Source organism: Hippopotamus amphibius, chromosome 17 (genome assembly GCF_030028045.1).
Source record: "Hippopotamus amphibius kiboko isolate mHipAmp2 chromosome 17, mHipAmp2.hap2, whole genome shotgun sequence".
In the NCBI taxonomy this organism is placed as follows: domain Eukaryota; kingdom Metazoa; phylum Chordata; class Mammalia; order Artiodactyla; family Hippopotamidae; genus Hippopotamus; species Hippopotamus amphibius.
The window spans coordinates 13,918,658-13,933,421 of record NC_080202.1 but is presented as its reverse complement, the minus strand read 5'-3'; the positions used below and the strand labels follow the sequence as shown (position 1 = coordinate 13,933,421).

Genomic DNA, 14,764 nt, shown 5'->3' with positions numbered 1-14,764 from the left:
TGCTGGGAGTTGCGAGGCTGGAAAAGATGTGGACCTTATTCCCAGGTACTTAGATTCCAGAAAGTGTGGAGTAAGAGATGTGTGAGATAAGAGAGATGCCCCAGTGACTGCAGTGTAAGGTATGAGGAAATCAGTACCAGAAGTACAAAATACACCCTTCTCAATGGAGGAGAGTTAGGGACTTCCCTGGCAGTCCAGTGGTTAGGACTCTCTGCTTCCACTGCAGGGGGCACGGGTTCAATCCCTGGTCAGGGAACTAAGATCCCACATGCTATGCATAGCATGGTCAAAACAAAACAAATTTAAAAAAAAAAAAAAAAAAAAAAAAGAGGGGAATTCACATTCAGGTGGGGAAGCGAAGAAAGCCTTCTTAAGGAAGTAGCATTTGAAATAGACCACGAAGGATGGTGAAGTTTTAAATGAATTTGTGATTAGGAGGGCATTCTGAACTGAGTGACAATATGCACTTTATAAGTTATAAGTTAGGAAAGCTCAGAACTTTGTCAAAACTGCCAGTCTCGTTACACATATTTGGAATTCCACAGAGAATTCTGCATGTACTGGCACCTACATAGTCAAGATCAGAAACAGGGCTGTCCTTAAGGAGTTTATATTCTGGTGACGGGAAAACTTAGAGTAATTGGTGCTGTAAATAAATGTATTTTATAAATGGTGAGAAAATGAACGTTTGGCTCGCCAAAGTGGAGTGGTGTTGTTAGATGATTCTGAGTTGACGGAAGGAGGCTTCTCTGGCAAGATGGATTGAGCCAAGCAACCGAGTTATGTGGTCCTCCAGGGAGGAGACCTCATGCTCGTGGAAGGCGCCCGGTGGCCTCCTTGGTTAGCATACAGGGCTCTCATGATCCGTCCCTCACTGTCTTGTTGGTTCTGCCACTCCCGTGTGTATAACTGTACTCCAGCCTCTGTGTCACTTTTATTTCTCTGAACGCATTACTTTTTTGGTGGCTTCCATGCCTTTTCTCGTTCTCTTCCTTCTGTCTAGAATTCTCTTTCTACTCGTCTGCCCAGTGAGCTCACCCTTTAAAATCCAAGTTCAGAAGTCTTCCTCCTTTTAGAAAATTGAGGTGTAATTCACATACCATAAAATTTATCCTTAAAGTGTATAATTTGGTAGAACCACTATCACTGTCTAATTGCAGGAGATCTTCATCACACCAGGAAGAGACCCCATACTGTTTAGCAGCCACTCCCCATTTCCCTGACAATCACTCATCTACTTTCTGTCTCCAGGGATTTGCCTACTCTGGACATTTCACATAAATAGAATCAAACAGTATATGGCCTTTTGTGACTGGCTTTCTTCACTTAGCCTAATGTTTTCAGTGTTCACCCATTGGGTAGCATTTATCAGTACTTCACTCCTTTTAATGGCCGAATAATATTCCCTTGTATGATTATATCACATTTGGTTTATTCATTAATCAGTCAGTGGACATTTGGATTCAGTCTACTTTTAACTGAATTCATTTATAATGCAATGAATATTCACTTGCGTCTTTCTGTGTGAATATGTTTTTAATTCTCTTGTATGTATACCTAGGAGTGGAACTGCTGGGTCATCTGGTAGCTCTACATTTAACGTTTGAGCAACTGCCAAACTGTTTTTTCCACAGCAGCTGCACAATTTAACATTCCTACCAGCAGTGAATGAAGGTTCTCATTTTTCTATATCCTCATCAACACTTTTTAAAAAAAAATTATAGCCATTCTAGTGGGTGTGAAGTGGTATCTCATCGTGGTTTCAACTTGTATTTGCATTTCCCTGATGACTAAGATGTTGAGCATCTTCTCACATGCATATTGGACATCCACATATCTTCTTTGAAAAAATGTCAGTTCGGATCCTTTGCCCATTTTAAAATTGGATTGTCTTTCTGTTATTGAGTTGGGAAAGTTCTTTTTATAGTCTGGATAATAGACTGCTTGTCAGATACATGAATTGCAAATATTTTCTCCCTTTCTGTGTGTTGTCTTTATACTTTCTTGATCATGTGTATTGAAGCACTAAAGTTTTAAATTTTGATGAAGTCCAATTTTTGTATTTTTTTCTTTTGGTGTTTGTGCTTTTGGTGTTAAACCTGTGACACTATTACCTAATCCAAAATTATGAAGATTTACACCTGTATTTTCTTCTAAATATTTTATAGTTTTACCTCTTACATTTAGGCCTTCAATCTGTTTTGAGTTAATTTTTGTATATGGTTTGAAGTAAGGATTCAGTTTCATTCTTTCGCATATAGATAGCCAGCTGTCCCAGTACTATTTGTTGAAAAGACTGTTTATTCTTTACCCATTGGATGATCTTGAGACTCTTGTCAAAAATCAGTTGAGCATAAGTACATGGGTTAATTTCTGGACTCTCAGTTCTATTCCATTGATCTGTCTCTCTGTCCTCATGCCAGTACCACATTGTTCTGATTATGATAGATTGGTAGTAAGCTGTAAAATCAGGACTTATGAGTCTTCCAACTTTGTTCTTTTTCAAGATTATTTTAGCTATTTTGAGTCTTTTGCAATGTCACCGTGTTTTGTCTCATCCAGAGTCTTTTTCTCCCTCAAGACACCATGGCACCTATATTAACTCTCTGCTTTGTTGTAGAAGTATTTTTATATCTGTGTCTCCCCTGTTAAGCTTTAAACAACTCCAGGGCTGTGTCTTACTCAATTTTTGATCTCCACAGCACAGCACAGTTCTTGCTTAACAGTAGTACTCCTTGAGTGACTTTGAAAGTAAAAAGGGCAGGAAGGACAAGAGATTGTAGACACCCATTTGACCAAAGAATGGTGACAACGTGAGACATAGCTAGTAACTCTACTGAGCAGATTTAGCTGGGTGGAGCTGTAGACATAGAGTTGGAGACTTGAGCATCTTTATTGGAAATGGCAGGATTGTAGAGTCCCTGAAACCTTTAGGCGCATCCAAGGGCTGTCGAGGCCGATGTTATGCTCCTCGATGGTACTTAATAGCAGGGCTTCTTACTTCAACAAGTAGCATCCTGGAGCTGATTGAGGAAAGGTCGGAAATAGGAAATGCCCACACCTAGCCATCGGCTTCCCAGCTATGGGCAAGAGCCCTGCTGCTGGAAAAGGAGAGGAGAACACAGAGGGGCAAAGTTTGGTAGAAAATCCGCAGGAATGGCTTTAAACAGGCCAGGCCCACGTGGAGGAAGAGAAATATGAGGAGAGTTTAGTGGTTTCTCTGAAACTGTAACCTTGAGACACCATGACTGATAAGTTATGTCAAAATTACTTTTCAGACCACTTCCCCTCCCATATTGCATTATTTTCTTAGATGAGCTCTGTGAAATGGTAGCAAGTTGTTATTTATGGAGTTCTTACCAGGAATCAGCACCCGCTGTTTATCTCACTTAATTCTGACCAATTATGTAAGGTACCTGTTAGTTCCTTCTTGCTTTCACAGAAGAAGGGAACTGAAACTCAGAGAAGTTAGGTCTCTTGTCAGATCTCTTAGATAACGTGATGAAGCCAGGATTCAGACTCAGTCTCTCCTCCGTGCGGGACTGTACACACCACATTTACAGAGTAAGAGTTAGTCTTTCTGGCACATATGGAAACTAAGGCAAAAATCAGCTTAAGTAACTTGCCTAAAAGCAGGAGAACGATGATGGTGTGTGCCCGGTACTGCTGGGTTCACACAAGTGTGCATTCATGCTCACTTTTTTTTCTAAATAAATTTATTTATTTATTTTGGCTGTGTTGGGTCTTGGTTGCTGCACATGGGCTTTCTCTGGTTGCGGCGAGCAGGGGCTACTCTTCGTTGAGATGCATGGGCTTCTCATTGCGGTGGCTTCTCTTATTGCGGAGCATGGGCTCTAGGCGTGCAGGGTTCAGCAGTTGTGGCACATGGGCTCAATAGCTGTGGCTTGTGGGCTCTAGAGTGCAGGCTCAGTAGTTGTGGCTCATGGGCTAAGTTGCTCCGTGGCACGTGGGATCTTCCTGAACTAGGGACTGAACCCGTGTCCCCTGCATAGGTGGGTGGATTCTTAACCACTGCACCACCAGGGAAGCCCCATGCTCACTTGACTATGAGCTCTTCAAGCATTTACAGGCGTTCTGTTAGATACTGGTCTTCAGCTTTTCTTGATCTAACACCATGACTTTCCTGCAGGGGAGAAATCAGGTTGAGCGGCCAAGCCAAGTATTGCAGTCTGCTCTGCACATTTCTCCTTAAAACTAATGAATTGTCATTCTGGGGTGTGTATTGCTTGGTTTTCTTTTTCATAATATGCCCAAAGCCATATAGCTTTATAACAGTGAAGGCAAAAATAAAACCAAATCTCTTATTCTTGAAAAGAAAGTTGTTTGGAGTGCTTTGGTGGAAATGTGAAGAGTTCTGTCTTTTAAATGTAAATTCTTAGGAATTAGTATGTCTGAGTATGGCCTTACAAGTAGGATTTTTTTTTTTTCTTTCTTTTTTTTAATCTGTGGGTTCCTTAAAAGGAACCATTGGTCCTGTGGTCCTCTCCTCACTCTGTCCTTTTTCCTAGGGCTACTCACATTACTAGATTGAAAGAATTTAAGTCTGTCCAAAATCAAACAGACTTAACTTTTTGCCCATTAGTGGTAGTTTTAAGGGAAAAAAACCCCAAAAACCAGAAAGAAGAAACTGAACAAATTAAATTTCCTTACAGTCTGGCATGTAATTTCTATTAGGTTTCAAGATTGTGAACATGTACTAATTTAGGAGGCCGCCTTACTATCCCCCAAAGACATTTCAAAATAGCTAGAACAGTCCTCAAATCTGTTCTTATTTCCCTCCATCATTAAAATGTAGATCTGTTTCAGGAGGCCCACAGAACTCCATGGTTAAGAAATCCTCAATTTCATCTACCACCTATAATCAAAGCACATCTTCCTTTCTTCATAAAAGAGATTTTTTTTCATTATGACCAAAGCAAATGACCTTCGTTATAGAAAATTACAGAGTTTTAAAGGGAAGAAAATTTAAACTGCCCATAACTCCAATTAATAGACATATTTCTGTCTTTCTGTGCATATATTTTTGGATAAAATAAGTTTATACCTATACACTATATAGCTTGTTTTTCTCATTTAGCAGGTTTTAATAGTTTTCTGTGTCATTTGATCTGGAGCTATGATATTATTTTTAGTGCTTGCATAGTATTCCATAGTCCAGAGTATTTACTGTTAAAATGGTAACAGTAGTTAACATTTACCATGGAATTAATACATAAGCACTATGTTAAGAGCATTCCATGCACTGTCTTTCCATAACTGTATAGATTATAAAGAGTATCATCATCCCAATTTTGTGGCTGAGAATACTGAGGCTCAGAGAGTTTGGTCACTTGCCCAAGTCACGCATTTAGCAGATTGCACAGACAGTATTAGAACTCATGACTGGTGACTCCAGATTCCCTTACATACTATCATCTGTTGCCCCTGAAGTGTATGTGATCATTTCACTTTTGATGGATTTTCAGGCTATTTCCGATTTCTCACATTTATAAACAGTCTGGCAATGGACAGCTTCGTGTGTGTGTGTGTTTTCTGAGCATTCATAACTATTAACTTCTGATTAATTGCCGTAAGGGAATTGCAGGGATCTAAAGTGATGTAAAATGCCAAGATTTTTCGATAGGTGTTTTCAAATTGCCTTTAAGAAAGGTTATGCAAATTCACCTTCCCATTGGCCCAGCAGTGAATGGGGGAAAAAATCTATACCTATATATCTGTATATCTTCTGAAAGGCTTTATTGCCCCACTTTCTATCCTTATTGATTTTCCTCCTGGAGTTAAGGAACATGTATTCTTGAGCAAAGAGGTGAGAAGAGTCATCCTTTGCTCCCCCTCTGCACCGTCACCACCACCACATCATCTGCTATGGACAAGCTCCTTCTGTACGTAGGTTTTAGCTGCTCCCCCAGTTCCCTCAGCTAGTTTCAAGTTCATTGCAGGTGGTACTACTTATTTTGGAAAGCAGCGTGCTGAAGTGGAAAGAACATGGACTTTGTAGTCAGTCAGACCAATGTCTGGATCTCAGCCCTGCAGACTTACCAGTTATGCTTCACTAGGCCAGTCCCTTATTGTCCTCAAGCCTGTCTTGTCATCCCTAAAGCAGGAGTAAGAATACCTCCTTCACCGCATGACTGTAAGCAGTAGGTTCACAGGACAGTGTCAGTGCTTGGTACATCGCAGTGCTCGATAGATGTTCCTTCCTCTTTTTTATTCTCCACTCAGTACTTGGTTCAGTGCTGTACTTGGGGAAGGTGCCTAGAAACATAGCACACGCTTGTTGTGTGAGCGAAAGTAGCCTCCACAGACAGGAGAGTGCGCATGTGTGCATGCCTGGGGCCTGTGGCCCAGCAGCCTAAACCGTAACACTAGACTCCAATTGCCTGCAGTGTTCCCAGACACCACATGTCTGAGTCTGTTCTCTGTGCACCTCTAGTCCCCAGATCAAGATGAATATGTGGGAATTTGAATTCTCAGCTGAGGAAAATTAACTTCTCAGGAGACCTCTTTGCAAGTTTCACATAGCCATGGAGAAACACAAGTTCCATCGTAAGCTCGTGTGGAGCCTGTCCTGCGTGTCAGTGGATGGGTCAGAATTCTCTGCTGCCCTGGGGGCATCTCCCCGACCTTCCCTCTGAGGTGCAGCCACACACTCCTCCCCAGGCGGCAGAAACCACGGGGGCTGTCGATGCCCCAGGCCCCTCAGCCTCTCCCTGAGGCCACGTACGGGGTCCCGGAGGCTCAGGCATTGTCTTGAGCCTTCCATTGCTTGCTGTTTCTGTCAACCCTACATCTTAGTTACCACTTCTTTTGCAAACTGCTTTTCTTGTTTATATAGCACCAGTGGTATTCAGCCCCACCCCACCTTCTAAACAAAAAGCACAGAAGGAAAAATTTGAAGTATGGACGGGTAAATTTTAAAGGTCAGATGCAAAGTTCACCTGGAAAAGTTGGAGTCTTATTTCTACTGATGGCTTTTCAGGATGTTTGTTCTTCCAGTGCAAGATACTGTTTGTGTCCTTCTTTGAAAGAGAACTTTGCTTGATCACTGTGTATTTCATTAGCTTCTCCGTGAGAAACCGGCTCCCCTTGAACTAGGGCCAGTTGAGTGCTTTTTTCTTTCTCTTTGTTTTCTTTGTTTTAAATCAGCTTTTAACAAGTGTCTAGGAAGCAGCCTGGAGTAGTGCTTGGGCTTTAGACAGGCCTGGGCTGTTCACTCTGCCGCGGACTAGCTGTGTGACTTTGGGCAGGTGACCTCTCCTCTTTGAGCTTTTTGAATCTCCTTGTTGATAAGACTGCTGTGAGTAAGATCATGTCTGAATAGTAATGAGATGAGGTATGCAAAGTGCCAGGCCAAGCAACCTGTGCATGGTAGGTCCTCATGTAGGTACACTGGGCCATTCAAGTTACAACCCAAACCCCACGTCATCCGGGTGAGCAATGGCAAAGCATCCCTCCGAGGCAGTGGCCGCATAGCATCACTGCTGACTGTATTTTGCACATTTTTAAGAAAATGGCCCACACAGTGTCAACTATCATTGTTTTTCAGTACTATAAATTTTTTTCTTACTTTATAAAGCTGACTTAAAATTATTTTTTAATTTTTTTCAAATGTATTTATTTATTTATTTATTTTTAAGCTCTTTATTGGAATATAATTGCTTTACACTGTTGTGCCAGTTTTTGCTGTACACCAAAGTGAATCAGCTGTATTTATAGGTATATCCCCATATCCCCTCCCTCCTGCGACTCCCTCCCACCCTTCCTATCCCAGCCCTGTAAGTCATCACCCATCATGGAGTTGATCTCTCTGTGTTATGCAGCAGCTTCCCACTAGCTATCTGTTTTACATTTGGTAGTGTATATATGTTAGTGCTACTCTCTCACTTCATCCCAGCTTCCCCTTTGCCTCCCACCCCGTGTCCTCAAGTCTGTTCTCTACATCTGCATCTTTATTCTTGTGCTGTCACTGGGTTCGTCAGTACCATTTTTTTAGATTCCATATATATGAGTTAGCATACCGTATTTGTTTTTCTCTTTCTGGCTTACTTCGCTCTGTATGACAGTCTCTAGGTCCATCCACCTCACTACAAATAACTCAATTTCATTCCTTTTTATAGCTGAGTAATATTCCATTGTATATATATGCCACATCTTTATCCATTCATCTCTTGGTGGGCATTTAGGTTGCTTCCATGTCCTGGCTATTGTAAATAGTGCTGCAGTGAACATTGTGGTACATGTTTCTTTCGGGATTATGGTTTTCTCTGGGTATATGCCCAGTAGTGGGATTACTGGGTCATGTGGTAGTTCTATTCTTAGTTTTTTAAGGAACCTCCAAACTGTTTTCCATAGTAGCTGTACCAATTTACATTCCCACCAACAGTTCAAGAAGGTTCCCTTTTCTCTGCACCCTCTCCAGCATTTATTGTTTCTGGATTTTTTGATGATGGCCATTCTGACAGTGTGGGGTGATACCTCATTGTGGCTTTGACTTGCATTTCTCTAATGATTAGTGATGTTGAGCTCTTTTCATGTGTTTGTTAAAGCTGACTTAAATTTAAACTCACGAATCCACTTGACTTTCTCCAATACTTCCTTTAGCTTGACTGGTGGAGTCCCAACTGGCTTAAGTATTAAGGCAAATACAATCTTTTAACATCAATTCCTAATGTGGGCCCTAGCTGACATGGCCAGTGGTGATCAAGACGAGAGAACTCTCCAGTGAGAACTTGAACTCTCACACCGCATGCTCCATCTTGCCCCAGAGTTGCTTTGTAATCAATGACAGGGCTTGTCACCACCTCCCTCTGTGGTCATCTTCTGATGGAGAACTGTCGTGCTTAGGTAATTGTTTATGAAGTTTTCGAACTGTTGAAACATAAACTGCTGCCAGCTTGGAAAACAGTGGTCATTACTGTGGACGAGCTTTGTGCCAGGTGGAGGGCGGGGGCATCACACTTCCTACCAGTTCACTGTGCCTTCCCGGGGCCTGCTGCTCCAGAGCTGCTGCCAAGCTGGGAGTGGAAGACGAAGCGTAGACGCTAACGGCACCTGCCAATTCTGGCCTCACCCTCTGGGCTCATTTAAAACCCCATAGGATGCTCCTTGTTTGGAAGGGTCACATCCCTAAAATCAGATGCACAAAGAAGCCTCTTGAATAAAATAGAAGAGAATGAGGAGAACATTACATGTAGCCAAAGCATTAGAATATAAAGTCAGTTCATATTACACTTTTCTACCATCTCTCCATTCTTCGTTTTTACTTTTTCCCAGTAAAAAAAAAAAAATTAGAAACCCTTGTCTTTCTGGAGCCTCACTGTGAAACCCTGCATAAGACTTCATGTGCCTGGGCCTTGGTTTTCTCATCTGTGAAATGAAGATGGAGGTGCCTCCCTGCTTTTCCATGGTTCTGTGCTGACACAGACCTAAAACTTTTAGGCTCTAAATATCTGCTGATTTGAAGAAACATTAGGACACAACATAGAGTCATCTGAGCTTCCCAGGAGCTGGGGGATCATCTGTGTACCATGTGATTCTTTTAAACAAATTCTCTCGGGACTGAATTTTTCCTTTCCCTGAGAGCTCTGTAAAAATAGTGTTTTCCTGCCAGAGATATCAAGGCTTCAGAACTAGTGCCCTTCTTCTATGAACACATTATATGATTTGTGTTGGGCTTAGGATCTTTTTAACAGGCAGCCCGGCTCCATTCTGAGAGGCTGACTCAGCAGAGTCCCAGCATGGTCCCCGCCAGCGCGGAGTAGGCAGGCTGGGAGCTGGTACAGCCTCTCTTCTCCCGGGTGTGTCCAGGTGGGGGCAGGGGAGCCATGCCACTGCTTCTTTCTCCCTTTGACTGTACATGTGTTTCAGAGCATTTCCCCTAATTCTCCTCCGGTGATGAGAACTTGAGCGCAGCAGGTCTCTCGTTTTTGTTCAAGGCCTGGTCAAGGGCCACACAGGGTCTCTCAGTGATACCCGTCTCCCGCGCACCTGCCATCCACAGAGTCCCTGCCCTGTTCCCCATGGCACTGTCTTCACTTCTGACCTGCCCCCTGTGTTTGCCAGAGATCCTCTTTCCTTCCCCTTAAGGGAAATCCCACATAATCCCTGCGGCTCTAGGAGTAAGAGTCTAATGTTTGATTATGGACATTTTCAATCATATACAGAAGTAGGGAAAACAGAAAAGTAGGAGAAATAAGCTACCAAAAAGCAGAGAAAATAAGCTACAAGGATATATTGTACAACACAGGAGTACAGCCAGTATCTTATAATAACTATAAATGGAGCGTCACCTTTCAAAATTGTGAATCACTCCGAAACCAACACAGCATTGTAAATCAATTATAACTTCAATTTTTAAAAATTGTGAATTGCTATATTGTACGCCTGTAACTTACATAATATTATACAGCAACTATACTTTAAAAAAGTTAGAAAAAACAGTATAATGAACCTCAGGCACCCATCACTCAGCTTCAGTAATCTTGTTTCATCTACTCCTCCCAACCCTAGATTATTTTGAAACAATTCACATATCATATCATTTCTAGTTTCCTTTTTAAAAAACCCCCAACTTCTCCCCAGGTACCAGAAAGGCACTCCAGGTTTCCTTTCATGTGGGTCTCCCAGGGTGCCGGTCTGGTCAGAAGTAGATGTCCCTCCCCTGTCCTCCTATAGTCCCTTCTACTGGAATAGCTGATAGAAGAATACGATCCAGTTCATCTACTGGTGAGGGTTCCTTTAGAAAGAAGATAGCGGACATCCCTGGTGGTCCAGTGGTTGGGACTCTGTGCTTCCAGTGCAGGGGGTGTGGGTTCGATCCCTGGTTGGGGAACTGAGATCCCACATGCCTTGTGGCCAAAATAAAAAAAGAATTTAAAAAAAAGAAAGAAGATGGCACTTAGATGGGAAGGGAAGGCTATTTCAAGCCTGAGGGGGACAGGGTAGGAAGAGGTACCTGCTCCATGCCACACTGTCAGAGAGAATGTAGGCTTACGCATTCCCATTCACACTTAGCTCCTGTAGACGGGGAGAGGCAACCCCCCTCAAGAAAAATCGGTCCCCGTGACAGCAAGCTGTGGGCTCATTTCCACTCCCCTGCCCCTTCCCCGGTAACAGGTAAGGCTGTCCTCCTGCGCAGGATCTAAAGGCTTGTCTTGCCCTGTCTCCATTTTCAGATGCAGTGGCAGAACGTGGAGCACGTTGGTGACCAGAGCCCCTACGTCACCTCTGTCATTCTTCACATTAAGCAGAACGTCCCCATCATCCGTGACAACCTGGCGTCCACGCGGAAATACTTCACCCAGTTCTGCATTAAATTTGCAAAGTAAGTCCTGGAGCATCCTTCTCAGTGCGTTGTTCTGAATGCTTGCGGACCACCAGCGTGCGCCCAGTCCAGGTGTCCCCGCCATCCCGCTAACGCAAGTACCCCAGAGAAGCGTAATAGTCAAGCTAATCTACTAAAGTTATAAATAATAGTAACAGCAGTACAATCATCCACCCCTCAAGACAGACAGAAATGAGTCGGGGGCTCCCGTTATTTGAATTATGTGGACATAATGGCACCTGTGCCTCCCCCCAAGTTTGGATAATTTAAATTATTTTTCAGCAATTTCATGTATGTATTTTGTCTCTCCAACTAGATGATAAGCTTTTGAAGGGTAGGAACCATGAGTTCAGTTTCCTTTGAGCCTTCTCCCCCTCCTTTCTCATAGCACTTGTTACTGCGTCTGCCGGGATATGTCCACTTTGTGGACATCCGCGTGCCCAGGGAAGGTACTAGAAATCGCGGAGAGCAAGTCAGGGAGCCAAGGAGGTGGAGTGAACACTGCACTGCATGTCTTCCTGCCACGTCCTCGTGTGTGGCCATCGCTTACTTGTTGTTTTAAAGCGGGGAAACGGTTTGGTCCTTCGCCAGGCAGCATCTGGCTGTAGCACTGTTTCCCCCGAGACTGGCCACTGTTGAGGGTCAGTGCCTCCTCTGACCAATTATCAGACAAGCATTTTGGCAGACTTCGCAGGCGAGGGCCTCAGGAAGATCGGCCCAGTCCAAGCTACTGAATTTAGGTTGCTCTCATCCAAGTCCCAAAGGGTGATTTAGGGCTCCAAGTTTCTGTCTTCCCCAGATCTCTCCCAGTTTGTATTCAATTAAGGCTTTTGCTCTCCCTCCCAGATGAATCCCTAAGGAGCAGCAGTTATGGAGTGGCTTGTGGCGTTAGCTTCAGTTCCCAATTTGTCAGGAAAGACTCGCGTGGACTCTCCCGGGAGGCATTGACGTGTGCGGAGCGGCAGATGGGCCAGGACTGACATTCCCTCCACTCTCTGGGTGCTCATTAGCGCGTGTTAAAAGCACTGCTGATAAATCACATTGTGACACTCCCCATAACCCCTGCTCGAAAAGCATCTCTATAAAAATTTACTGTGGCCAGAAATCTCCAGTGCAGTGCACAGGGGTCAGGTGGAGCCAATGTTAAAGTGAGTCAGGGGTCCCGACATCAGCCTCACATTCTCTCAGAGCCCTTTGCTTTTATTACTAAGCCCATATTGGGTGAGCTGGGAATAGGGATGCCCACCTCTCACATCTGGAAAAGTTTAACCTGTGATCTAGAAAGTAGTTTTCTCATTTAATCCATGGTACCCTCTCATCCTTGTGAAATCCCAGCTGAAGACCAGAACCTTCCGATGGGAGGCTGTGAGAAGACCCTTCAGCCAAGAGCAGTAACTGCCACCACTGCAATGGCCTGGAGGAGCCCCTGGTGGTTTACCCTTCACATTGCTGGAACTCTTCCCACAAAGACATGCCCCTGGTCCCTATATTCTCCCCACCGCACCCCCTATAGTCTAACACACAGAGCCAGTTCAAGGGCACAATCGACGCCTACTCTAGTGTGAAGTAGTTTAGGTTATAAACTGTGCGCCATTGCAGTCAGTCGTAGTTCAGTCTCACACTACTTGTTTGGCCTGTCTCTGGTTTAGCACCTGAAGAATCCCTTCCACGTAGGCCCTTGTTCTCACTCCCTCCTGATCAATCAGCAGGCCTTCCCCTAGATCTGATGTCTGGAGCTGACATTCCTTGCCCTTTCACTTCCTCTCTCATCTCACTAATGCAAAGCCTTAGATGTTTCCTTTTGCCTCCACTTGGTCTCTGAAGCAACAACAGTCTCTCCTGTTTAGTTGTCAAGATCACCCCGCTGATTGAAACTACAGTTTGAACCACAAGCGACTTCCCTCATCCACTCGGCTGATTCTCCTCCATTCAGTAACGGAAATGATAAGACAGATCGAATAGTGGTTGGGGGGATAAAGTGAGAAGTCATGTAAACTTCCTGGTGAAGTGCTGGTACCACGCCAACATGTAAAAAGTGTTAGCTGTTACCATTCTTATTTATTATTTATTCAACATGCAGTCACTTGAGCACCTGCTGTGTTCCAGATGCAGAGTTAAGTACTTTGTCTTAGTAAGCGTGGTCCCTATCTTCATTTGCCTTGTCAAGTGGAGGGAAATAGACATGTAAGCAAAGAAGTGTAACAGAGTAGGTTATGTATTAGGCTAGAAGTCTGTGGACTCCACAGAGTATGGTGGAGGTGACTGAGGAAAGTCTCCATGGGAAAGCTGTCCTTGAGCAGAGTCGGGGAGATGTATGTACACTGACCTGAAAGGCTGTGGGGAAGGGCATTCCAGGTCGAGGAAACAGTGTGAACAAAGGCACAGAGGCATCAGATAGCCTTCAGAGTTATAGGATCTGCAAGTGGCCTGACTGGCTTGAAGCCCAGGGTAGCAGGGCTTAGCGAGATGGGGCTGGGGAGAGAGACTCAGGACAGTCAAGGAAGGCCTGTCTGCAGCCATTGCAGGAGTTTTAATCAGGGGAGGGTCTTGATCATATTTGCATCTGAAATAAATCCCTTTGACAGCTGATAGATTAGAGATGATGAGACTAAAGGCTGGGAGACCAGTTAGGAAACAGTTGAAAGAGTTCTAGCGTGAAGAGAAGGGCAGCAGCAGGCGGGCGAGCAGGAGGGGTGAGTGTGGGCGTTCAGGGAAGAGCTGGGAACTGATTGGATATTGGGGTTGAGGGCAAGCGTGTGGTTTCTTTTTTTTTTTTAATACAGATTTATTTATTTATAGGCTGCGTTGGGTCTTCATTGCTGCACACAGGCTTTCTCTAGTCGTGGCGGCGAGCAGGGGCTACTCTTCACTGTGGTGCATGGGCTCCTCATTGTGGTGGCTTCTCTTGTGGAGCATGGGCTTCAGTAGTTGCAGCACATGGGCTCTAGAGCGCAGGCTCTGCAGCATGTGGAATCTTCCTGAAGCAGAGATCGAACCGGTGTCCCCTGCATTGGCAGACGGATCCTTAACCACTGTGCCACCTAGGAAGTCCCAAGGGTGCGGTTTCTGACTTGGATGACTGGGCAGAGGAAATCCAGTCCCCTGAGCCTGGATTTGGTGTGGGGCTGAGTCTTGGATGTGCTGGGGTTGAGGTGCCGGTGCCACGCCATTGGGATGGCCAGTTGGTCACTGGTTATCAGAGTGGGCACAAGCGTTCCGGAAAAGATGTGGAGAGAGCAAAGAGCTCTCAGGCGGGACAAGCCTGAGAGCAGCGTTTGAAGAGTGAAGAGAAGGGGAGGCTGGCCAGCCTTTCCCTCGACCTCCAAATCCTGCTATATTGCCATGGTCCTCTTTTGGTCACGGGCCCTATGTTCTCCTGGTCAGTTCACTCTGAATCTGAACTGATTTTAGGCATTTCTG

At 44.3% G+C, this 14,764-nt stretch overlaps 1 protein-coding gene across 4 annotated transcripts in view; it reads left to right on the top strand.

Moving 5' to 3' along the window:
- The window catches only part of VPS53 (VPS53 subunit of GARP complex), a 131,745-nt gene that overhangs the window by 96,153 nt on the left and 20,828 nt on the right, over window positions 1-14,764 (top strand). For all 4 annotated transcript variants that reach the window (XM_057715915.1, XM_057715917.1, XM_057715914.1 and 1 more), the window contains one exon: window positions 11,196-11,344. In XM_057715915.1, the coding sequence (XP_057571898.1) occupies window positions 11,196-11,344 (149 nt within the window). The remainder of the gene's footprint in view (window positions 1-11,195; window positions 11,345-14,764) is intronic.